Source organism: Poromitra crassiceps, assembly GCF_964638095.1.
Source record: "Poromitra crassiceps genome assembly, chromosome: 5".
Lineage (NCBI taxonomy): Eukaryota > Metazoa > Chordata > Actinopteri > Beryciformes > Melamphaidae > Poromitra > Poromitra crassiceps.
The window spans coordinates 33,001,719-33,028,324 of NC_139642.1; the positions used below are offsets into that span (position 1 = coordinate 33,001,719).

Genomic DNA, 26,606 nt, shown 5'->3' on the forward strand with positions numbered 1-26,606 from the left:
TCACGTTGATGCTTCAGCCTGTTAAACTGAACTTGAACAGAAAGCCTAATGTTCAACATAATGCTTTGTCGCTGTGTATGACTTGAAAAACACTGTATGTTGCTGTTGGAAAACGTCACATATTAATCTTGTTTCTTGTAGGTTGGTTCAGCCTAGCAGCAGCACCTCAGGCAGCCCAGGCCAGTGAGCCCAACTTCAGCATCAGGGCTCAGGGCTGTCACAGCCCAGCAGCAGGTACGTGTTGTGATTTGTAATTTTCAGCTTATATGTTCAATAGGCAGCAGATCAGCCGTTTGGCCTACAAGGGGGTTCCCCAAATTGTTGAGTAGCCTACTAGAGTAGGGAAAAGTAACTGGTTAAAGGCAGTGGTTCTCAAAGTGGGGTCCGAAACCTTGAAGGGTTTTCAGGGGGCACCAGCAAAAACGGTAATAATTTATTTTCACTAGAATGAAAATACAGTGCACCTGCGGGCTGGTGCAGGTATGCAGCTTAAGAAGACCTTCAGACCATTCAGTCTCTCTCCCTCCTCACCAATGCAGCTTTTGTCCTGTTCTTTTGTTTAATGTAGTTTGTGTTGTCTCGTTATTTAGTCTTAATTAATAAATTTATTGTTTTAACTTTTACTTTGAGTGTATGAATCCCCTCATATGTACAAACCCTCAAAGGCTCAAGGAAGTAACAAATGAGAGGAGCCGAGTCCAGGTGCACCCAATCAGCCTAACGACCCCATGGCTCCTGCAAGACAGGGCCAAGACAGTGGGAAGGTTGTCACAAAAGCTAAAATCTTATCAGTTGGGGGACAAGATCTTATCAAAGGGGGGTCTGTCCGTGGTCTAATTTGTGTCAGTCTAGGTCCTAGGAGCCCTTGAGGACGTGAAAAAGCTTGAGAACCACTGGGTTAAGCGATGTTGTGGAGGCAAGATAAATTTTTCCGGTGATGCCACTTTTTCGCCAATAAAAAAATCCGGCAATAAAATCCAGCTCTGTTAGGTCACCCGCAGGCCAGCGGTGCTCTTTACACTTCCTGAAAGATTCAGCCCAATCACACGTAAAATGGTTAAAAAAAAATGCCATAGCTGTGACTGAACACAATTCTGCTCACACACACTTTGTATTCTTATTATAAGACTACATGTATGAAAGCATGGCAATTAAAATAACACACAGAAACATTCTTATTAAAGGCTTAAATGCTTGTGAACGTTTAATGTACTTTCTTGACTCAGTGCAGACATATTTTAATTGTAAGAAATAGCCTAAGTAGGATAAAACAAACATATTATAACAATAGTTCATATTTTACTCTTCTCAGAGCAATATTGGATCTCTTTCCTGAGTACTAGTGCACTCACAGAACTAAGATCCAATAATTATGAGACATAAATGAGTTTAAATAATGAGGAGATGCCCAGGGGCGTAGATATAGACAGCGCAGACAGAGCAGTTGCACTGGGGCCTGTGTGTGCGGTAGGGGGGCCTGTAGAGAGAGTGGGAGAACGGGCCCTTGTGTGAGTGTGACTCAGATTCCCACCTTGGAAATACGCCTGTGTTAAAAAAGAACACGTTAGATCAAAAATGGCGCCATTTGCTATAGCTATATGCTCTGGAAAAGGCAAGCATCTCCGTCATGGGTTTTATTTTATTTTATTGTAAAATAGTAGCAATCTCAGTAGCAATCTATAACAAAATTATATGCTTATTCTACATAAAATAAACTATTAGAAAAACAGGGTTATATGTGGCCTATGTGTCAAATCTCTATTTGATAATGTCACAAGATGATACACTGTAGCTAGTTTAGGTGCAAAATCTGAGCACATCTGCAAGCTGAGCATTTCAAAAATGCCTTTCAAACATAACCGTAAAAAACTGACAGGAGAGAAGGAACAGGAGGAGAAGGTAGCACAGCTCCTAAATTAGATTTCTTTTTTATTTTTCATGAATCCAGTAAAGCATCAGATCCCGGGAGGACATTGAGGCTTTTGCTGAAGACGAGGCTCGTGGAATGCCAGTCAAATAGGTGAGTACTTGTCCTTGTTCAAAGGGATGTGGGCTATCTGATGGGCTGCCGTGCCCCTACAGTCTGCAACAGCTTGTTATCATTTTGAAGTCAGATCGCCGCCGAGCGCCTCTTTCTTTTTGTGTGTTTTTGAAATGTGTGCAAAGCCGCTACGTGAGAAGTTTAGAACAGTCGCCGCTGTTGAGAATGATAAAGAAATATCACTGGCTCTGGTGATAGCCTATATTGTTAGTTTCGTTATGAATAATAAGGATATATTAAGGTGATTTTAGCTGAAGTGACAATGAGTAACATTCTGGTGTCTAGACCCTACACACTATATCATGTATTATAATGCTACATTCATACTGCAGATGGCATTAATGCGGAGTCTGGCTTTTTTTTAATAGGATATATGGCAGAAATAAGGCTAAGTTTGTTGTGCAGAAAAAACATAATTTGACAGGGTTTATACAGACTGTGTGTAGCTTGCCAGTCTTTGGGACATGGTGTTGTATTTTTAGTTGTGACCAGCAGCTCCATAAGTCACTCTTGTTAGTCGGTCGGTTGGCAAATTTCTAAATGCAGGATGGCAGGAAACTGAAATTTGGCATGGAGGTCAAGTGTGTGTGTGAAGGTGTGTGTTCATGGAAATTGACTAAAAAGGGGCAGTGAGGGTAAAAATGTCTAAATGCAGGGTGCATAGATGCAGAATAGGTTGGGCTGCCCCTGCCATCCTGCATTTCAGAAATTAGCACATGTGGTCACGGCTATTGCGAGTTCACGCTTGTTTTGTCTTCTGTCTCGTCCTGTGTTAGGCTTCATTTGACTATCATCTTTTGCCTTTATATCAAATAGGAGTGCACTCAGGGTAGGCTGGGCAAGTGGGCATTCTACAATATACCTGAAAAAATCAGTTATGTGACACTGAATTTGAGAGCCGTTCAGGTTAGTCCGAGTAGTGTGTAGCAGAACTGGACTGGGCAACTTTTTGTTATGTGAAATAGTTGGTATGTTACATTGTTAATTTGAAATATAAAGAGGTAAGTGTTGTGAGACATTCTCAAACTTTCTAGTCAGGTCAGGGACCCAGTTCTCCCCCGTCTCCTGCCCTTCATGGCCCTCCTCGGTCAAAGTTCATGGAAAAGAGGAGAAGATGCTCCTGGATTCACCTGGTCAGTCTATTGCAAGGAAAGCACTAGGCATCCGTCATGCTTACTACACTGGTGATTCTTGGTGAAGTATTCAGTACCCAGTATGTAGGAGAAGTTCTTGTGACTCTTCCACTGTATAGCCTAGCCTACTGTCTGTATTATTTACTTAAGCTGGAATGCCATAAAATACATAAAATAAAGAAATTAGGCACTTATACATTTAAAGTATTCCCCATTCTGAAAGTTAGCTTGCTTACCTTCATGGAGGCCCTGGAGGATTCCGGAATGCCATTTTCATATTTCCCGGTGATGATGCCGCATGCTAGCGGCGACCACGTCATCGCCCCGACTCCTGTCACCATGGAGACCAAAGGAGGTTGTGTAGACGAGAGGCGAGAATGGATGAATCAATGAAGTGCAGAAAAAATGTGAGAACAGTGTCAGAAAAAGTGAAAATGTATGAACAGATGACAATAACTATGTAAGAATACTACCTATCTTATGGTAAAGCTCAGGCAGTTGTACTTCCACTTTCTCCCTCTGGAAGAGATGGTACTCAGCCTGTTCACACACTGGAGGGATCAGGTTAAACTGTCTGGCCACTGAATATGCCTCCTAGAGATAGAGAGAGAGAGAGAGAGAGAGAATGGATGATTAAGTCCATCTCATGTTTTTGTTTGACAAATAGCATCATACCCTGTTCTTCCCTTCTGTCTGTTATTGCATTCATACATGCAGTTGTTTTCTTCTTCGTGAGACTGACACAGAGAGAGAGAGAGAGAGAGAGAGAGAGACAAAAGTAGGCAGGCCTACGCCTGCCTAGTTTGGTCTCTCTTCTTGAAGAGTGACAAATATATTAAAAGATAGCAGGAGGGGGCGATAAAGAGGAGAGATGGGAGAGAAAGAGGATGATAACCAACTTGTGGGAGGATGACACAACCTCCAATGCTGGGCTTACAGTAAATCACTATTCAACATCACAACTGTCCAAAGCCATCCTATTCAAATATCGGCATACATCTGCTTATCATGAGCTCCACACACACACGCACGCACACACACACGCACGCAGGCAGTTGCTGCTGCCTCTAAACATTAGCATACCCGCTCTGTTATCTTGGAGGTCCCCTGCTATGGAACACATGTCAGGGTGAGAGAATGGTAGGAGCCGGAGGGGGAAGTTATTTGGCGTAACGCACGGATAATGTTGCCGCTATCACTCCACTTACAAATTACAACATGCCCTTCCACGCTGCACCCTTATCGTGGGCCCAGAGCCTGTGTGTGTGTGTGTGTGTGTGTGTGTGTGTGTGTGTGTGTGTGTGTGTGTGTGTGTGTGTGTGTGTGTGTGTGTGTGTGTGTGTGCATGCCTGCCTGCGTGTGTGTACTGTGTAAACTGCTGCCCTGTCACATGTCACATACACTGAGAAGCAGTGTTTATCCCCCCTTCATTATTGATGCTATCTAAATTACATGGCTTTCATCTGGGCTTGTGTTCTACAAAGATATCTGCTTCCTTTCAGTGTAATCACTATGGTTAGAGGAGAGGAGAGAGACAAAGGGACAGAGAGAGAGAGAGATGGAGAGAAGAATAGGAATGAGGGTGAGTTCAAGTGAGAGAGGGAGTGAGAGCGGCCATGAGGAATGGTGTGGTAAGATACAGGGTGAGAGAGCAAGTGAGGAGGATGCATGGCATGTAAAACAGTCTATTCTCTCTCTCTCTCTGTGTTGTTAGCTTGTCACTTTTGTTATAATAGTTTCATAATTCTCTGCTGTATCACAGTGGCAAACAGGGATAAAGTAAATGGCCCTGGAAATTTGACCCAAACTCTCCCACCACAACTACTGACCCACAGATACTCCACCCACTGCCCCGCTTCTCACAGTGTTGTGGACAGATGTAGAACAATCTATATTATTACAGAAGATGTATGTATGTATGTATGTATGTATGTATGTATGTATATAAATATATAACTTTTACTATCAGTTGTTGACACATCTCGGTCATTTGGGGATCATAAAAAATTCTGTCTCTTCCTGTCATATTCCCCCCCTCGTTTATATTGTTCATCATGCACGCTCAACTCGTAATTCTTATATTTGGGACAGGCACCCGAAGGCAACATAATGTCATTTGTTAGTAGGGGTGGGGGAAAAAATCGATTCACCTAAGTATCGTGATTTTTAATGTCACGATTTTTTGAATCGATCTTTTATTCCAGAATCAATAATCGCAATTGGTTTACTGGTTTACTAGTGGTTTTATTACTTTATTAGTTAGTCTGAAGTAATAATTACACTTCAGGGTTAAAGTGGGTGCATCTCATTGTAAAATTGGACTTCAAACAGCCCAAATCTGGCTTCAAACGGCCCAAATTGGGCTTCAAACGGCCCAAATTTCACACGCGTCTGCCCATATCGGCCTGGCCTGCTTGGTATCTAATGCCCGGCCTGAATTATGATCCCAGTCCGCCCCTGTTTTTAACTATATCGCCCAGCCCTACTCATGATATATAATATACAGTCTCTAGTGTATGATTCAACTTTTCCCATGTTCTAATCTAGTGTAAAAAAGCAAACAAACTGAAAAAAGAAAAGAAAAAAATAAACAAATCGCAATAAATCGTAATATCGAATCGCAATAATCGTAGAATCGCAATACTTAAGAATCGCAATATAAATCGAATCGGCACCCAAGAATCGTGATAGTATCGAATCGGGAGATAAGTGAATCGCCACAGCCCTATTTGTTAGGTCGACTCGGTTGCAAATTTATTTGCAACACAATCAGTCTGTCATTGTCAGCTACAAAGTAAAGTTGGCACTGTGACGATGGACTGTGAGATGTGACGAACACACACTCAGGTCGAGCAGCACTGGGAAAACAACTGCTAGTCCAGATGGCCGGCCCACCCCTGCCCTCCTCTTCCCTGCTCTTCTATCACTCTGTATCTATTCATTTGAAGGGAGATAGCTGAACACAGAGGAGTGAGATTGCTACTGACAGTAAGAGGAAACGGAGCCGGAGGGGGCCTCTGTGGGAACCTCTTGGAAAACAAACAAACAAAACAAATTCTAAGACTTATTCCTTTCTACATTTTTTCTTCTGCTCCCACTTTCCCTTTTCTTCCAAATCTCCTGCCATGGCTTCCACTTTTCTTTAAGTAAAGGTTTAGTCTTTTTTTGGTTTATTCTATTGATCTCTTACTCCTCTAAGGATGTTCAAAAGCAGCAGCCTTCTGTTAATGCTCGTCAGTCGGGGGTATGAATTTTCATCTGCCAAGAGTGTCAAACCTACTCTACATACTTCCAGAAGCTGCTGTCTTCACCTCTGATTGGCTAAGTCACATTTGAAGCCGTTGTGAAATACACAGTAATAATATATAATACAGTACATAATAATAATTAATATAATAGTACTCACCACAAACCCTAAATTAAATATCAGGAACAGGAAGTGGAGATTGAAAGCTCTCTGCCACTTACCATGATCTCCATGGCCGTCCAGCGGGAGGTCCCCCAGTACATGGACATGCCTTGGTTGATCACATAGGTCATGGCTCGCACAATCTCTGGAAAGACATACACACATACATGATCAATATCCATATCAGTCAGTTGCATCAACAGAGATGAGATGAATTGATTTGATGTATTGATTGATTTATTAATTCAATGTCTCTCTCACTCATATACAGTCTAATCTAAAACCTGATTATGCCACATGGACTATAAATGATTCTGAGCTCAAATAAATCAGTATGTAAACCATTATGCAGGGGTGCATCTTTTTGCAAAGATATTATGTAAATACATTGATTTAAGACGACTTCCTTGACAACTGGCTCCTGCTTTTGATCTCAAATGGCTCATTATTCACCTTTTAGCTATTCATTTCCATTCTGCATATCCTGAAATCATTCAACCTTTATAACCACATTTTGTGTAAACAAATGCACTGCACTTCACAATAAAATGAATAAAATAGAAATAAAACACATTTTGAAGGTGCAACAATGTGGAAAATGTTTTTGTGTAGTTCTGCTGTTGCTGAACATAAGGGACTAACAATTCACACTAAAAACATTTAGTAGAATGTTGTAGTGATCGCAGCATATTATTTTCTGCATTTTCTTATTCTCTGCATCTGCATTCAAGTTATGACTCATCTTACTTTTGGGAACGTTAACATTTTGATTGATGTCTCTGAACATGCCTGAAACACCACGCTGAAGGCTTGTTTCCAAGGCAACTTGATGTCAGAATTTGACAGTTGATAATTTACACATTAGCATGCTTGTAATTGCGAGGCGAAAAAGTGATCGCAGTATCCAGTGAGTTTGCTGATGAAATGTAACATTTCATGACTTCTTTGCTTTACCAGCCCCACTCTTCAGACATTCATTCACTCTGTTCATCATATAGATTAAAACCATACTTCATGCTGACGAAGAATTCAAGTCTTTATAGATGAGCCTCGATGTGTGAGAATGGACAGAGGAGAGAGGATTATGTGAAGGTCAAAACCTCCGACTGATTCATACTTTTTGCAATTTTCTGAACTATGTCTATAGGGAGCACGAGCCTCACTCAGCAGAGTCACTTCCCAACAAGACAGACTTCCCATGCAAATCAAAAGTCTGTCTTGAGAGATTAAAGAGACGTGGATGAAATGCAGAATCAGAAAAGAGGGGAGATTTAAAAAGACTAGGCATCTTGCGCACTCGATTTCTAGGCTCGCCTACTGCGTGGCCTGGCCCGTCCTGCAGCTTGCCAAGCTGGCCCTGCAACTCACATACGCTGCTCGGCCGCTGCGTGCCCTTGCCCGCGGCTTAGCTGCTGCGAGGCCTTTTGTGCAATGACTCCCTCAGTCTCTCTCCCCCTCTCTCCCTCAATCTCTCCACCCTCTCCTCTCCCTCAGTCTCTCTCCCTCAATCTCTCTCCCTCTCCTCTCTCTCCCTCAATCTCTCTCCCTCTCCTCTCTCTCCCTCAGTCTCTCTCGTTAGCCCCAGACTGATGACATCACTGATGACAATGATGACATCATCACTGATGATGTCAGTGATGACATCATCACTGATGACGTCAGTGATGACATCATCACTGATTATGACATCACTGATTACTTCATCAGTGATCTAATCAGTGACATCATCACAGTGACACATTAGGGCAATTAATGACATCACTGATGACATCGTCACTGGTACTTTGTGTGTGTGTGTGTGTGTGTGTGTGTGTGTGTGGGAGTGAATTTATGACATCACTGATGATGTCACTGATGACATCAGTGATATCATCAACTATAGCCTCAGCCTTAGGGCAATTAATGACGACACAGATTATATCATCACTGGGATTGTGTGTGTGTGTGTGTGTGTGTGTGTGTGTGTGTGAATTTATGACATCACTGATGATGTCATCAGTGGGTCAGACCATAGACTGTATAAATGAGACCGACAGACAGAGTCCTAGCTCCCTTTTACTGATTGGTGATAGGATGAGAGAAAAACAGAATTAGATGGAAAATGTGGGTAGAGTGAGAGTTCATGGATGCGTTTATCAACAGCAACAAGAATCAAAAAGAGCAGAATGCAAAATCTGACCTAAATATTGGAACCTCATAGAAACACAACTTCTTTATTTCATTCCAGTTTTGCGATGCACTGATGAGGCACCCAGCTCCTCAAGTCTTTCTTACTGACTGACTTACTGATGAGGCACCCAGCTCCTCAAGTCTTTCTTACTGACTGACTTACTGAGGAGGCACCCAGCTCCTCAAGTCTTTCTTACTGACTGACTTACTGAGGAGGCACCCAGCTCCTCAAGTCTTTCTTACTGACTGACTTACTGATGAGGCACCCAGCTCCTCAAGTATTTCTTACTGACTGACTTACTGATGAGGCACCCAGCTCCTCAAGTCTTTCTTTCTGACTGACTTACTGCTGAGGCACCCAGCTCCTCAAGTCTTTCTTACTGACTGACTTACTGATGAGGCACCCAGCTCCTCAAGTCTTTCTTTCTGACTGACTTACTGATGAGGCACCCAGCTCCTCAAGTCTTTCTTTCTGACTGACTTACTGATGAGGCACCCAGCTCCTCAAGTCTTTCTTACTGACTGACTTAATGATGAGGCACCCAGCTCCTCAAGTCTTTCTTACTGACTGACTTACTGAGGATGAGGCACCCAGCTCCTCAAGTCTTTCTTACTGACTGACTTACTGATGAGGCACCCAGCTCCTCAAGTCTTTCTTACTGACTGACTTACTGCTGAGGCACCCAGCTCCTCAAGTCTTTCTTACTGACTGACTTACTGCTGAGGCACCCAGCTCCTCAAGTCTTTCTTACTGACTGACTTACTGATGAGGCACCCAGCTCCTCAAGTCTTTCTTACTGACTGACTTACTGATGAGGCACCCAGCTCCTCAAGTCTTTCTTACTGACTGACTTACTGAGGAGGCACCCAGCTCCTCAAGTCTTTCTTTCTGACTGACTTACTGAGGAGGCACCCAGCTCCTCAAGTCTTTCTTACTGACTGACTTACTGAGGAGGCACCCAGCTCCTCAAGTCTTTCTTACTGACTGACTTACTGAGGAGGCACCCAGCTCCTCAAGTCTTTCTTACTGACTGACTTACTGATGAGGCACCCAGCTCCTCAAGTCTTTCTTACTGACTGACTTACTGATGAGGCACCCAGCTCCTCAAGTCTTTCTTACTGACTGACTTACTGAGGAGGCACCCAGCTCCTCAAGTCTTTCTTTCTGACTGACTTACTGAGGAGGCACCCAGCTCCTCGAGTCTTTCTTACTGACTGACTTAATGATGAGGCACCCAGCTCCTCAAGTCTTTCTTACTGACTGACTTACTGATGAGGCACCCAGCTCCTCAAGTCTTTCTTGCTGACTGACTTACTGATGAGGCACCCAGCTCCTCAAGTCTTTCTTGCTGACTGACTTACTGATGAGGCACCCAGCTCCTCAAGTCTTTCTTACTGACTGACTTACTGATGAGGCACCCAGCTCCTCAAGTCTTTCTTACTGACTGACTTACTGATGAGGCACCCAGCTCCTCAAGTCTTTCTTACTGACTGACTTACTGATGATGAGGCACCCAGCTCCTCAAGTCTTTCTTACTTAGCGATTTGCTGAAATCTCCTCAGCGATCCTGAATGACTAACAAGCTCCCATACTAAATCTCATCACTTTGAAGCCAGTGCATTATTAACGAAGCCATTAGCTGCAGCACTGTGAGCCAGCAGCAGTCAGGCCAACAAAAACTCACATTAGCACTGTCATCAGGGTTATTCATCACTGCCCTGAGCTCAGGCCAATTACATGATAGCCTTTCTCAGCTGCTGTATCTCAGGCTGCTGTATCTCAGGCTGCTGTATCTCAGGCTGCTGTATCTCAGATACAGGCTGCTGTATCTCAGGCTGCTGTATCTCAGGCTGCTGTATCTCAGATACAGGCTGCTGTATCTCAGGCTGCCTAACTGCTTCTTGGCAAGGCCACAGAATGTGAGGGATCAGGGGCGTCTGGGTAGCGTTGGGGTAAAACCACTCGCCTACCACCACGGAGACCCAGGTTCAATTCCCGGTAGAGCCGGTACTTCCAGCTCGGTCAGCCGGTGGCGTATGAGTCTTGGTCGCTGCACTAGCGCCTCCTCTGGTCGGCCTGTTTGGGGGGGAGGGGGAACTGGGGGGAATAGCGTGATCCTCCCACTCGCTACGTCCTGCCGGTGAAACTCCTTGCTGTCAGGTGAAAAGACGACTGCACGTGTATCGGAGGAAGCATGTGCTAGTCCACGGCTCTCCTGGCAGATCGGCAGGGGGGTGGAGCCGGGACACCAGGGGGAATTGGCCAAGTACATTTGGGGAGAAAAATGGGAGAAGAATCTGAAAATAATCGATTAAAAAAAGATGTGAAAGACATCATTGACAAAAAAGAGAAAAGATGGCAGTAAAATCAGAAAGAAGAAACAGAAGGACAGAAGCTAGACTAGAAACGAATGTAGGTTCCCCCCTTCAGTTGTTTCAAATAGAACCATTTGGTACAGTAAGTGATAATTATCAACCTGACTCACAGATGTCTTAAATTCCACCCTGCCAAGAGAAATAACACAGACTAGACAAGTAAACATTAGTGTCTCCTTCCTCCCTTTCTGTCCCTGCCTTCCTCTCCTCTCCTGTCCTGTCCTGTCCTCTCCACTCCACTTCTCTCCTCTCCTCTCCTCTCCTCTCCTAGCTCGCTCTGTGTCTGCGGCACCAGGCTCACATTTCTGCTGCTTGCCTCCATTTTCCCAACAACACTTCAACAGAAGAGAGAAGATAGCTCCTTAACTAAAAAATACGCTTACTAAGCACTACTTCCACACTAGCAACCATCATTATGCAACATTCATATCAAACTGTTGAGATAGTGGATATCTCATTTGGATATGAAACTCTCAGCCACAAAAATGTTGTGGGAGGAAATTTATTATGCCTTGGATGCAGATCATTTTTGATGGTATATTCAAAAATATAAGGTAAACCATGTTTTGGTTTTCATGTAACCTGTCCTGACCCTCACTCAATAAAAACAATTATAAAAAAAGAAAAAAAAAAAAAAAAAACTCTCAGCCTCTCTAGCGTGTTACTCAAATGACTTTGTCCAGTGGAATTGAAGTCCTGGCTCAGCCGGCACCTGCAGCGTCTAGGCACTGCCTGAACAAGCCCAACAGCTGCTGCTAATCCAGCAGCAGAACCCTACCTGAGCTTGTGTGTGTGTGTGTGTGTGTGTGTGTGTGAGGGGGGGGGGGGTAGAACTAGACTCAGGCAGCAGTCTACTCTCCAGTGTAACAGGGATACAAAAAATGGCGCTCAGATTACCAGTTGTCCTGGAATACCCTCTTACTGACAGGACAACAGTAGCCTACACTCACTGAGTGAAAAATGTACTGCAATCAGGGTTTGCTGCAGAAATAAAATATATTCTTTCTGATTTGCCTTGCAGCTAGTCTCCCTCAAGCCAGTGAATTCCATCTCTCTCTCTCTCTCTCTCTCTCTCTCTCTCTCTCTCTCTCTCTCTCTCTCTCTCTCTCTCTCTCTCTCTCTCTCTCTCTCTCACACACACACACTCTCTATCACACACACACACTCTCACACACAACAGAAACACATCGATCCTATTCACCTTATGTTCCAACACGGGTGTCAGCCAGTTACTTCCTATTGTGTTTACCCTTCCGGTTACAGTACTACTAGTGACCAGGTAAAACAGACGGTGTTTTGAACAGGAAGTCATAACACAACTGGGTCAAGTGGGCGGGGCTACATAAGGTGAATAGGTTGGTCGAGTACTCACTCGGACGGAAGGTTTTAAATTTGCGGTTTTATTTATTGCCGTTTGTTTTTCATTATTGTGCGTATTGGTATTTTTGTGCACATGTACAGACATCTAAGCAGTTAATCACAAATTCATACATACAGAGCTTACTAGTGAGTCTAATAAAAACTGTAAACCTTCATGAAAAACAAGTTAAAAAAATGCTTAGCTTCTCTGCTGCCATCCTAGCATAGGGAACATCTAATTTAGAAGAAAAATATTGATGTGCTGACCTTTTGACATATAAAACAAATTGAAGCTTCTTTAGTTCACTTCTCCAGTCCGTCCATCAACAAAACCACATGAGACTGACTGACACGCAACATCACAACACTCAAACACTTGGACCGGAGGTTAAAGGCTATAGAGACACTGCATGTAATAGGCCACGCCCATCACGGGGGAAGAGCTCCGTCCATTTCCACACACCAGCGTCATTGAAGCGTACCTTCAATTAAACATAGCTAAAAGCTGTTGTGTGGTGGGCTGCGCAGACAACAAATGTAAAAAATCGGCAGTTAAAGTTTTTTTGTACTCCTGAGCAAAACAAGGAAGCCATTGAGAATTGGCGAGAAGAAAAATGTGGATCTAGCTGTCAAGAAGTAAGTTGGAGTGTTTCTTCCGTATATACAATCTTTTGGTGCAACACGCAACCATGCACGTGACATAGGAGAACGCCAGGATTGGACAGGAGTTTGTGTTTTCCCCCGTCTTGGGCGTGGTTTCTGAATGATGACGCGTTACGCAGTGTCTCTATACCACGGAGACCCGGGTTAAATTCCTGGCAGCAGTACTTCTGGCTTGGTCAGACGTTCCTACAGAGATTGTTGGCTGTGTCTGCGGGTGGGAAGCCAGTGGGGTAAGAGTCCTGGCCGCTGCACTAGTGCTTCTGGTCGGTTGGGGCGCCTGTTTGGGGGGAGGGGAACTGGGGGAATAGCGTGATCCTCCCATGCATTACGTTCTGCCGGTGAAACTCCTCACTGTCAGGTGAAAATAAGCGGCTGGCGACTGCACATATATCGGGGGACTGGGGAGCATGTGCTAGTAACTCTACAACTTCGCAGATCGGCAGAGGGGGTGGAGTAACCACCAGGACAGGAAATGGGAGAAAATCAGAAAAAATTTGATAAAAAAAGCATGAAGGCTAGATCAAGTGTGTAGAGTAGACTGTCGACCATCAACAACTTTTGTTTGATCTACTAGTGACAATTGATTTGATTGGCTACTTAGCCATGATGCTGAGTGCTGATAGGCTGACTCACCCTCCATGGGAGTATTACTGTCTGGACGGTTGGCAAAAACAACGTCTACATACTCCAACTGCATCCTCTGTAGAGAACCCTTCAAACCTGAGAGAGAGAGAGATTACACAGCGATGTAGTTTTTTCTTCTTCTTTTTTTGCATCAGTCTTCTATCTGTAGGTGTGGGTTTGTCTGTCAGTTACCTTCAATAATGTGTTTCCTTGATAGTCCTCTCTCTGTCTCTGCTCTGATGGGACAGACATAAACCATTACACCATTAAACAATACATCTGTGTGTGTTTCTGCATGCATGTGTACGTGTGTGTGTGTTAGGGGTGGGGGAAAAAATCGATACACCACAGTATCGCGATATTTTGCCTGACGATATTGTATCGATATTTGGACGCCAAGTATCGATATTGCAAAAAAAAAAAAAAAAAAAAAAATTGCAGGCCATGCCAGGCCACCGGGCTACTATAAACTTTAGTTCCAAGGCCAGCAGTAAACAAACGGTAGCATATTTTCATTTTGTTTTAACAGTAACAGTTTTGTCATAACAGTAATTTACAAATTCCCCAGTTACTGAATGGACTGCACAAGATGTTTTGTGTAAGTGAAGTGAAGTTGCAAAAACTACCTAAGTACAGTAGTCCACACACACATCCAGTTAAGGTGGACTGTAAGTAGACTGTAACAAACACTAAACAGTTCAGTTTGTCAGGTGCATGCAACTATGACATGACTTTATGAAAGTGTTGGTCTGTCTACTTGACAATGTTGCTGCAATAAAATGGTTGAAGTCAGATGTACAGACTGAAAAATTGTTCTTATATAAACCAGATGTTGACAAAGTTTTCCTTTGGGGACATCATTTGCAGTTGAAAAAGTAAGAAATCGCAATATATCGAAATATCGCAATATTCAATATATCGCAATATCGATATATCGCAATATCGAAAATATCGCAGTATCGCAATACTATCGTATCGTGACTCAAGTATCGTTTCAGTATCGTATCGTGGGCATCTGGTGATTCCCACCCTAGTGTGTGTGTGCACGCGTTACCTGGGAAACCTATTTAAAACTCACTTTTTCATGAATCATGGATTCACTTTTGGCAGAGAACGAGTATGTATAGTAGTCTCTCAAAACTTGTGTTATTCGCGGTTGTAGTAGAAAGATTGGATCAGGTGTGTGTGAGTGAGTGAGTGAGCGTGATGCATATTTATGCAGGTGAGTTGGTGTCATTTATTGTGAACTTGGCAGCTGCTGCTTGTAAGGGGTCATGTGACTAACGATGAGCGGTTGTACCAGCATCAGAGGCCACTGGTAAATGACTGTAAATGCTCACGGCGGATCAGACGGCCCCAAGCTAGACAAGCAGATAGAGCCTTCATAATGATCATATGCCCGAGGTCCTGAATCTGCCATGACACAAACTCCACTCCACTGGTGACGTCAGCATGCCATCATGCGTACAGTTACAGTATCAGGCTGCTTTATGTCGGTCTCTACTGTTTGTCAGCGCGCTCCATCCACACACTGCTCTTCCTGTCCTGGAGGGGGAGCTGGAGGGCTGAAGAGACAATAACTTCATCCTTATCACCAGTCAATAGAGAGCCCCAGGAATGAGTCCAGAAAACATTGATGCTAATGCTTCCGGGTTCTTCACTGTTTACTTTTTCGCCTATGGGATTTTTGAATGGGTTTTTGGCGCGATGCTTCAAATAAGGTCTCTGGGCAACGCAAGCTTAATCAAACGCGAACCAGTGTTCAGCGGGATAATCTTCACACATGAGGACCACTTTTATCAGTTTTTAAGCTTTTACGTGCCGTTAAAAGGGCAGCTAGCTAGCAAACGGCTAAATGAGACTACACTATTGAGTCGACATGGATATTATACGTCAATAACATCATCACTTCAAAGGACAAACACAGAAATTCTCTTTCCCTCACCTGGTTCAGCCCGGGGTAATCGGTGCACAGCAGCGCACACATCAACAACACACAGGTTGAGTGGTGAGTGACGTGACGTGGAAGCCTATGCGACACTGTGTGTAGTTCTGGATTAGCTTAGCACAAGCTTTTTACTTCTAGGGCTTGCATTTACGCTTCAAAACTCATGAAAGTGGTCCTCATGTGTGAAGATTATCCCGCTGAACACTCGTTCACGTTTGATTAAGTTTGCGTTGCCCACAGACTTTATTTGAATCGCACCAAAAACCCATTCAAAACTCCCATAGGCAGAAACAGTGAAGGAACCCGGAAGTCGTTCCGACTACAAAAATACGTCATCCCTGGGGCTCTCTATTGCGCAGTTCCCTCTGAAAACCCTTACAGCTTGTGAGTGCGTGTGTGTGTGTGTGTGTGTGTGTGTGTGTGTGTTTATAAAAGAGTACCATTTCGAGATGTCTTTATTGCCCTATCTCCCCAGATTCAGCAGAGGAATTGATTGCTCACTTGGTTGTTGTGACAAGATGATGTTGTATTACATCGAGAAATTGCCTAGAAAAACCTTCTATGATTTTGGGAGGCTGACCCTTTTTGTTGTTGCTTGGGTGACGTACTGAAATGTTGTTCAATACTATGTAGCAGCTGAAAAGGGTAAGCAGAGCCTCTATGGATCGCATTGTCCACTTTATTGTGGTTACCTCATGATGGTTACTTGGTGAAAGTGTGCTTAATTCACATTTAACAATATGCCTTTAAGATGACTTACTTTCCTCCCCAATACAGTTTAGTTGTAATGACCAAACTGGATCGCCTAAGAAAAGACAGAAGACACAGAAAGGCAGAGAATGATGATGGAGAGATCATGTTAGCAAAGTGCATTGCACTACTCTATTGAGAGGCTTTGTAGCTGCATCAGCAGTCTCCTAGCAACTACATCTGGCTCCAATATGAACACACTCACAGACAGCAGCGGTAGATTCCCTGCCTACCATCACGAGGGTCACAGGTTCGAGCCCCTTGGTTACCTCTGGCGTGTGTGTGTGTGTGTGTGTGTGTGTGTGTGTGTAAAGTAGTGCAAACTGGGACTGTAATCTCATTTGAAGAAGTAAAAACAAATTGCTGACTAGGCAGAGATCAAAGTGGCTGTCAGTGTCACAGCATCACAGCATCACTGTTGTGCTTTACAAGACGATCAAGCAGAGTTCTTTCTCTCTGTTACACACACACACACACACACACACACACACACACACACACACACACACACACACTATAACACCAGACCTCTCTCCCTCTCATTCACATCACAGCAACACAGAGATCCATATTCTTCTGTCTGCCTCTTTCATGCAACATACTCATCACACATCTCTCTCTCTCTCTCTCTCTCTCTCTCTCTCTCTCTCTCTCTCTCTCTCTCTCTCTCTCTCTCTCTCTCTCTCTCTCTCTCTCTCCAAATAAGTGATAAGAAACACTCTGATGTCACCCTTACCTCCAGCATTTCTTCTTGATAATATTTCCTAGAATGATTTCGGCTCTGCAAGGCAACGGAAGTGAAGTGGCGTTATTAAGTTACACTTAGAATTCATAAACACTGCCTCCGCAATCAGCCCCACAGTTCACTGGCACTATACACAGCCTCTAGCATGCCTGTGAGAACATGGCCAATGAGAAGGCCTGTGAGAGACGCAGAAAGGGCACATAGATGTCAAACAATCAGAGTCTGTGCTGATTCCACAAGCACTTACTGAAGGTCTTTGCACACAGTTTTTTTTAATCCGACATCTGAAAACACACAGCTCGCAAAAAAGCTATTGACTGATGCGAAAAACGCAGAAAATCTAACCTGTTTCGAAAACTTTAATGACGGACGAAGGTTTCGGAGTCAGTGTGTAAACATGCAGAGTGACACAACATGAGGTCGTATTTATTTTAAAATGTGTGACAATTTCGGACGAAAAATACGGACTTGGTGTGCAAAAGCCTTAACAATGATTTCTGCACATTTTTCATGATTTTGCATTTTATTACTGATTAATTTTCTTATTCTTATAAAAATTTGGTCAATATGAATGGCATTAACAGTAGAAAGACCAAAAGCCTCTGGGCATTTGAATGTCATTGCGTGCACACTGTATTCTCTCTTCCATAACTTTTCCTCAATATTTCAGCTTGAATTTGGTTGACTGCTGAGACATTACAGTCTCCTGACTTGCCCTGAGAAAACTAATGCGGTCTGGAAAGGTATTGATCAGCAATTTTTCCTCCAGGATTCAGACTCTGTTTAAATAAAGATATCTAATTGATTCTGTTGGCAATAGTTCTCAGCTTTTTCACAACTGGAAGGCTCTTTGAAATGACATTCCAACTTATTGATCGCTTAAAACATTGTGCAGCCAATATAATTCTAAGATAAATCCAAAATGATAGATGACTCTGAAAAGACATGCAACTGGAACATATTGTGTTGTAATTAATTTGGTCAAATGTTTTGGGGTTTTGATTGATTACATATTTCACTTCATATTTGAACAATATCTCAAGGCACAGATCACTCCAGGCACAACAATGAACCACAACAACCAACTGGTATATACAGTAGAGCAGAGAGAGTCCAGTCTCAAGGAAACTGTTTGAACTATTTATTTTAAAAGCAGTGACTTCATGCTAGTCCAACACACAAGTCTAATGTAAGATGGAAGCTTTTTGTTTGTTTGTTTGTAAGTATATAAATTCATGACACTCCAAGCCTTCTGGTTGTGTGGAACGAGTTGTAATCATCCTGTATGAAATCTTCAGGCTAAAAACCAGACTGTAAAAATATATGGACATAGCCGAGAAGAGCTACAGCGCCGCCTGCTATTGGTCCGTGATCGGCGAACTGCGCGATCACTGGACAGGTGACCTGTCGATCACACCCCAAAACAGTCTTTTTCTTTTTGCAGCCAGTGGAGTCAGCCTCTGCAGGCCATTCCAAAGAATGCAGGTTTAAGTTACTTCCGCAAACGGAGTTACGAGCTTAGCCCCTTGTTAAAAACCAATGCAAAACATTCTTCCACAAGCCACAGTGGAGCTCCAAACCTCAGAGCCCATGCATCACTGTGAATAATGAATAGGTTTCTATGAGACATGCTCTGCTCTATTCTGCTGACACTTACTTGCCACCTGCATAGACCTCAGCTGTGTCGAACAGGTTGACTCCACCGTCATATGCGATAGTCATCAGCTGCTCTGCAACCTGGTGAGAGGTCACACACACACACACACACACACACACACACACACACACACACACACACACACACACACACACACACACACACACACACACAAACAAACACATTTTTTAAATCGTTAATGATGCATCTCACAAACTGCATCTAAAACTGATTGGTGTAAGGGCAAACTACAATTACAATGACAGCTGAAAAAAAAGTTGACTTGTTTGTTACTGATGATATGGGACATGGGACTACATTACCCATGCCCAATAAAGTGCTGAAACGTTTCTTTTCCTCCCCACAGCTATGGCTACCCGATACTTTGCAAAAACCTTGTTCAGATAAAAGTGATGAAAGATGCATGTTGTGAGGCCATTTACACCTGGCACTAACATGCATTTTCTGTGATCAGATTGCAGTCGGATAGTGCTTGACCACTTGAAAGTGCAGGTGTATATGCCCCCCAAGACATATTGAGGACAGATTGCGATCTGATCGGCCAAACCACCTCCGGAGGTGGTCAGGGACGCATTGTGACCACCACATTGAACACAAGTGTAAATGCAATGCGTCCTCTCAATCCACACACGCTAACAGTCACCTGCGCTACACTATGATGCTTGCGGATTTCAATGTGGACACTGGAGACATATTAATACCAATTAAATCAGGTTAATGTGGTCAAGCACTATCCGATTGCAATCTGATCACAGAAAATGCATGTTAGTGCCAGGTGTAAATGGCCTTAGTCTGTGTCCATGTCTTCAGCACCGTGGGCTCTGACAGAGCTTGGCCAAAGCACAGTTTGTAACTCTCTTCATCAATATACCGACTTTATTGTTGCCTGGGTCCAGACCTTCAAATCTGCCCATTCCACGGAGTTGAGTTTGGCTGCTCTTGGTCTGGCATCGTCATTATGCAAATGCCTTTTCTCCGGTTGACACGAAGGCAGAGCCAAATCAACCAATGAGCACCGAGGGGGACTAACAATTGGCCAAATAACATCAAAGCCCAAAAGGCGGGGGTAAACCGTTGTCAAGCGCAGTTGTCAAGACTGCGCAGAGGAGTAAACACCTGCTGCGGCCGTTGCCTGCTGTCGAGGCTGTTTTAAATTGATTACACGTACCAATTACTTTGAAATCAAACGGCACACTGCTTGGAGGACATTTATTTAAAGGGGACATGTTTTTTTTATGTTCACCCGACTGGAGTAACTAACGTCCTATACGTTGGACTTGGTCTCTAGTGATTGGTTGGAATTCCCCTGGAGGGATCATCATAGAAATCACACAGAGGACAATCTCAGACTAGAAGATGGAAATGAGTGTACGAGTTGAGAATTCAGTCTGAATATCTAGGTTTATTGAGCAAGTGGGACAGTGATTAGTGATCACCTGTGAAAAACCATTTGACTCTGTGATCTATATTATTTCTGTAGTTACCGGTATGTAATAAATACTTGTGTGTGCGTGTGTGCGTGTGTGCGTGTGTGCGTGTGTGTGTGTGTGTGTGTACATACATGCGTGCAGACGTTCATATTTGTACAGACATGGAGACCATAAATCATCAGATCCGGATTCAATTTTCTCAAGGAGCTCTTTATTGCATGGGGACTGTAAGTGAATTTGCCATAATTTCCCTCTGGAGCTTAGAGTAATGTGTGCATGAGTTTGTTAGTGAACGTGTGGGGAGTGTGTGTGTGTGTGTGTGTGTGTGTGTGTGTGTGTGTGTGTCACCTTTCCAATTTATGTGGTGGCAGGCAGCGGAGGTGTTTCTAGAAGGATTAGATAATAGCTCCTCTGAGAATCTCCTCAACCTTATCTCTGCAACCATTACCACAAGCTGGGCAGCAATCCAACCTTACCTCCTATGTGTGTCTCTGTGTGCCAGCAAGTGTGTGTGTGTTTGTTTGTGTCTGTGAGCATGTGTGTGCATCTCTGAGCGCGCGTATGTGTGTACGTTCGTGCGTGCATGCGCGTGTGTGTGAGTGCCCCTGTGCTTGTTTGGGTAGACTTTTCTGTCTATGTCTCTGTGTCTGCGTCTGTACTTGTATCTATACAACAATGGATGTCGCTGAGTGTGTTTATGTGGAGACTAGATGTGAGAGAGGAATGCCGGATGACAGCAGAGGATTGCTTTTATACATTAAGCCCCAGACACACCAAGCCGACACTCGGCCGTCGGCCATGTCTGGGCGTCTGTATTTGCAGTGTGTCCCGCACCGTTGGCTCTAGTCTGCTTTGATGGTGACTTGTCGGTAGGGGTGGGAATCACCAGATGCCCCACGATACGATATTATCACGATACTTAAGTCACAATGCGATAGTATTGTGATATTGCGATATGCTAGTATTGCGATATATTGAGTATTGCGATATTGCGATATATTGTGATTTATTACCTTTTTTCAACTGCAAATGATGTCCCCAAAGGAAAAAACTTTGTCAACATGTGTTTTATCTAATGAGATTAAAGTTTCCAGTCTGTTCATCTCACTTCAATCATTTTTATTGGAGCAAAAGTGGATTGTCAAGCAGACAGTGTTGAGTCAGTGCTGAGCTACGGTATCTCACTGTGGTTCACGAGCTGCACCGCAGCGGAAAGAAAGGCACTCCAGAGGGTGATTAACACTGCCCAGAAACTCACTGGCTGCCCTCTTCCAGCTTTAGAGGACATTTACAACGCACGCTGCCTCAGGAGAGCCCGTAGCATCATCAAAGACACATCCCACCCCGGCAACCACCTGTTCGAACTGTTGCCCGCAGGGAGGCGCTTTCAGGCCCTGAAAACCAAAACCAACAGACTGAGAAACAGCTTTTATGCAAAAGCTGTAACTGCATTTAACAATGCAAAGTTCTGATGCACTTTAAAAATGGCTGTGCAATACAGATGTGCAATACCTAGATGTTGGTTGTTTGTTTTTGTGATGTGCCATGTGTCTGTGTGTGTGCCCTTGTTTTAGTCTAAATGTATAAATAGATAGGTTTTTTATCCCTTTTATTATCTGTTTTTAAATGTTTATGAATGCTTTTTAATAGGTAGATAGGCTTGGACTCTTTTTATTTTCTGTTTTTAATGTGTATGAAATGCTTTTTAACTGCACTGAATATGAGAGGGGTACCCTCAATTTCGTTGTGTATACAATGGCAATAAACTCAATTCATTCAGACAGACTGACCAACACTGTCATAAAAACCTGTCATAAATGTTGCATGCACTTGACAATTTGTATAATAAAATATCACGATACTTGGCATTCGATACGATACAATTTTCCAGCCGATTCAACACTTTGAATCAGCATCGGGCGGGCGGTGAGAGAAATGAAAGTGATTGGCTGCTCAGGGGTAGTGAAACAGCACAGGAGAAGAGAGGGCACACACAAAACACTCTGCTCATTTTCCACCTTCATCTCATCTGATCATTCCAAAACACGGATATTTTCACGACGTGGCTTTGGCGAAGTCAAGCCTCTCTGCATGATATCACCCATTTAGTGTGGGTTCTCCTTATTTTTCACCAGACAAGGGCTGACATACGCCAGTGTCATTTGCAAGTTTTTATCAGATATATCCTCAATTAGAAGTAGTTATATTATGAAACCGTTTAAGTGAACGAAATGGTAGGCAAACACTGCTTTGTTTCATGAATCAGGTCGCAGGCGCAGAATGTAAGTGCTAGTTGCCCGTCGGTTGTCGTGTTTGCGGTGTGTTCAAATGCAACTTTTTGGGCCCTACTACACGACACAGGAGACGTGAGGTGACGCATCGGCAGAGATGGGAGGTAACTATGTAGAAAAACTTCGTTACTGTACTTAAGTAGGATTTTCAGGTATCTGTACTTTACTGAATATTTATTTTTCTGGCGACCTTTTGCTTTTACTCCCTACATTTTAACACAACTAACTATCTGTACTTTCTACTCCTTACATTTTCAAAACGGCTTTAGGTTGCTTTAGGTTTAATGCACAGCAGACACAAACGATGTAATGTTGTCTGTCTCGCACTCTCCCAGCTTTCACGCACCTTTTTTGTGGATAAATAAATAAATCAAATAACAAATAATTAATAAAATTATAGTCTTTATACATCTTAAAACATGTTTGGAGGGGATCTTCTAAGTTTTAGTCTTTGAATCCTACTACAATAATTGGAGGCGTGTCTGTCTGTCCGGAGTTGTAAGATTCGCCGTTGCTCCGATCGCCTCGAAAATTGTTGGTCCAGTGTGGGTTGACCTCCCCTTTTAAGCAGTGCAACCGCTTCTATGTGTGACTTTGTCCGTATGAGCATGAGAGCACCTGGAAGGGGGTTAGGGTTAGGCAGAGTCACCTGGGCGAATCCATCTCGTGCGAGTGATCAACTCAACTGAAAGTCAGGCAATTGCCTGACTGTGATGTCATCAGGCAGTTGTGATGTCATCACGTCACTCGAGCAAATGTTGAATGCATTTGCAATTGCCAACTGTGATGTCACTCGAGCAACTGTGATCTTATCTTAGTCACAATTTGTGACGGAAGTGATGTCAGTTGGGCAGTTGTGTGTGTGTGTGTGTGTGTGTGTGTGTGTTTGTTTTGAATGCATTTCCAATTGCCCAACTGTGATGTCACACACTCTGGGTCGAGGAAACAAGGAAGAGGGTGTGTGTGTAGGGATGTCACCAACTGGAAATTATGTCACGCAATTGCTCGACCGTGATGTCATCAGGTAGTTGTGCTGTAGTCACCTAAGATGTCGTCACCTAAGAGGTCACCTGGAAGTAATGTCACTCGGGCAGTTGTGTGTGTGTGTTGAATGAATTTGCATTTGCTCAACTGATGTCACATGAGATTTTGGTCTGGATTTGGGTCTGAATCGAGGCAACAAGGAAGGCTGTGATGTCATCAGGCAGTTGTGATGTCATCATTGATGTCACTCGAGCAATTGTCTTCTATTGTCTTCTTGTTAGTTAAAATTGGTTAAGTGGTGTCTGTATGTCTGCAGCACTGCTTACTTCAGCACCTGGGTGTGATTTTTTTTTATGGAAATTTGTCTATGTAAAAACAAAGGGTACACACATCTAAAACAAGACATGGAGTCTAAATAAGGCATGGCCGAAGATGTCATAAATCACTGATGATGTCACAGACAGTGATGAGGTCATAAATCACTAGTAGATGTAGTTCTAGAAGGCTCAGCCTGGTGGCCAGGTCACTACCATAGTGATGATGTCATAATATCACTGATTATGTCACAGATGATTTCAACAGTGATGTCACTCAAACAATTTGTCCCTTCATAAAGCACAGGTCTGACAGACCTGAAGAAATGGCTGCTCCAGCACATCATAAGCTCCAAGATGCCGCCTGTGCTGGAGACCTGGACAAACTGAGGACCCTGCTGCAGGAAGAGTGCTTCAGAAGGCTGATCAATGAGGGCTGTTGGCCTTCTAATGGTACTGGTTACAGCACCCCTCTGGGGTGCGCAGCTTGGCTGGGTCACGCTGCCTGTGTGGCCTACCTGATCACGCAAGGAGCCCAGGTAGACCTAGCTGCTGATAACGTAAACCACACACCTCTCCACTGGGCCGTTCAGTACGGTCACCTGCACTGTGTCCGGATCCTCCTGGAAGCCGGGGCCAACCCCAACGGAAGAAGATACCGAGACCCAGCCCCATACACTCCGGTCTACTGGGCTGCGCGGGCGGGAAAGCTGGAGATACTGCAGGAACTCATCAGGTTCAATGTTGCTGTTCCTGTTGACATGGACAGCATTCACACCCTCAGGAGGTCTCCTCTCTACAGCAGCGCCGCCCACCACCACCTGGACTGCTTCCGCCTGCTGCTCCAGGTTGCAGTTCTGACCCGTGACGTGGCTTCTCGCCTGCTGAAGGTGTTGGTGAAGGAAGGGTGCGACGCAGCCTTCGTCCAGCTGCTGCTAGACCATGGCGCCGACACAGCCCTGGTGACCTGGAAGCAGGCAGAGCTGGTGGTGTGGGCGGATCCCGAGGCGCACAGGGTCTTTCTGGAGGCCAAGAGATGTCCTCGCAGTCTGGCCCACGTGTGTCGGATCCGGATCCGCCAAGCACTGGGCACACATCGCCTGAACCAAGTCCACTCTCTACCACTAACACAAGTGATGAAGGACTTCGTGCTCCACCAAAACTGACCTTGAAGGACTGTCCGTTTATTTATTTTCATTTCCTAGATTTACTTCTGCAGTGACTGTATTATAAACAAATCCAGGAGCAGAGATTAAATACCATCAGCATACACCACATGTAGCCAATCCTACTTCTATAATTGGAGAGCTGTGTGTCCGTGTGTGCTCGGTTCATCATCTCCAGAGCGCACAAACATTCTGTTTATCTTATTTATATGAAGTGAGGTTGTTAGCTTTGCACAGAAACAGCCGGTAGAATTACTTTTTACTTTTCTACTTGATTACATTTCAGAGCCTGTAATTTTTACCACGTGCGCAACAGCGCGTGGTCAAGAGAAGGCTTTTTGGGGTGAGTCATGCATTTGTTGTTTATTTTTTTCTAAAAACTTGCCTAATATGGGACACACTGAATCAAATATATAGCATAAGATATTGTCCACCTACTGTATAAGAACACTCAAAACCACTCATAACCATATATAGTAGCCGTGCACATATGCACTGATTACCGGTACATCATTATGGTATGTAGGAAAAAGCACTCTATTCTGCAGAACAAAGGAACAAAAGAACAGAGTATGTTATTCAAGAGGAAAGGCACAGCATTCATTTGATTTCTTACAAAGGGCCTAGACTCGGGGGGGTACGGTGGTGCAGTGGTAAGCGCTGTCGCCTCACAGCTCTGAAGGTCCTGGGTTCGATTCCCACCTGGGACGCTGTGAACGCTGAAGGAATGCGTGCCCGTCTGCATGTCCTCGTGTGCCCACCGCCCGGGTGGGGTCGTCAAAAGGGCCTTTCTGTGTGGAGTTTGCATGTTCTCCCCGTGCCTCCCGCGGGTTTCCTTCATATAGGAACCCCTTCACCAAAAACATGCAATATCCTGGTTGCTGATGTGGTGCCTCCTCTGGTCGTGAAGGGCGCCTGTTCGGAGGGAGGGGAACTGGTTGGAATAGCGTGATCCTCCCACACGTGCTATGTGAAGCTTCCCCTGTCAGGTGAAAAGAAGCGGCTGGCTAACTGCCCATGTCTCGGAGGAAGCATGGAGCCAGTTTTCGGCTCTCCCCAGATCGGCAGAGGGTGGAGCAGCAACCAGGATAAATAAATTAGCACTAATGGGGGATAAAAATGGGATAAAAAATCGGGGGGGGGGGGGGGGGGGGGTGAAGGGCTGCCCTGGTGAGTCGACGTAATCGATGACGTCGACTACATAATTACGTCGACGCACGCTACATGCCTCGATGCGTCACAATCGTCACAAAACAAAAATAGTGTGGATAATGTTAGCGGCTAACTGTTACTTGTCGTTACTTTACATGGCAGTAAAATGCCACTGAATGGCCAAATTGATTTAACTTTTAACCATTTCGATTTCCACTTTCCATACGGACTCCCAGCATTGGTTAGTTGTTAACGTCGTGACTATATTTATAACGTTATAACGTACTTCGGTTTGCGGTTTATAATTGAGGGCTGAATACAGCCGTGCTGTCACTCTGGCTGTATGACCCGAGTTATAAACTGGAAACCGGAGT

General features: G+C 44.1%; 1 protein-coding gene across 4 annotated transcripts in view; it reads right to left on the minus strand.

Moving 5' to 3' along the window:
- kcnab1a (potassium voltage-gated channel subfamily A regulatory beta subunit 1a) overlaps positions 1-26,606 on the minus strand; it is a gene marked incomplete at both ends in the record, with an annotated part of 180,623 nt that overhangs the window by 2,919 nt on the left and 151,098 nt on the right. For all 4 annotated transcript variants that reach the window (XM_083636932.1, XM_083636934.1, XM_083636931.1 and 1 more), the window contains 8 exons: positions 3,411-3,505; positions 3,648-3,768; positions 6,643-6,728; positions 13,784-13,870; positions 13,967-14,010; positions 16,483-16,527; positions 17,209-17,253; positions 18,875-18,954. In XM_083636932.1, the coding sequence (XP_083493058.1) occupies positions 3,411-3,505; positions 3,648-3,768; positions 6,643-6,728; positions 13,784-13,870; positions 13,967-14,010; positions 16,483-16,527; positions 17,209-17,253; positions 18,875-18,954 (603 nt within the window). The remainder of the gene's footprint in view (positions 1-3,410; positions 3,506-3,647; positions 3,769-6,642; positions 6,729-13,783; positions 13,871-13,966; positions 14,011-16,482; positions 16,528-17,208; positions 17,254-18,874; positions 18,955-26,606) is intronic.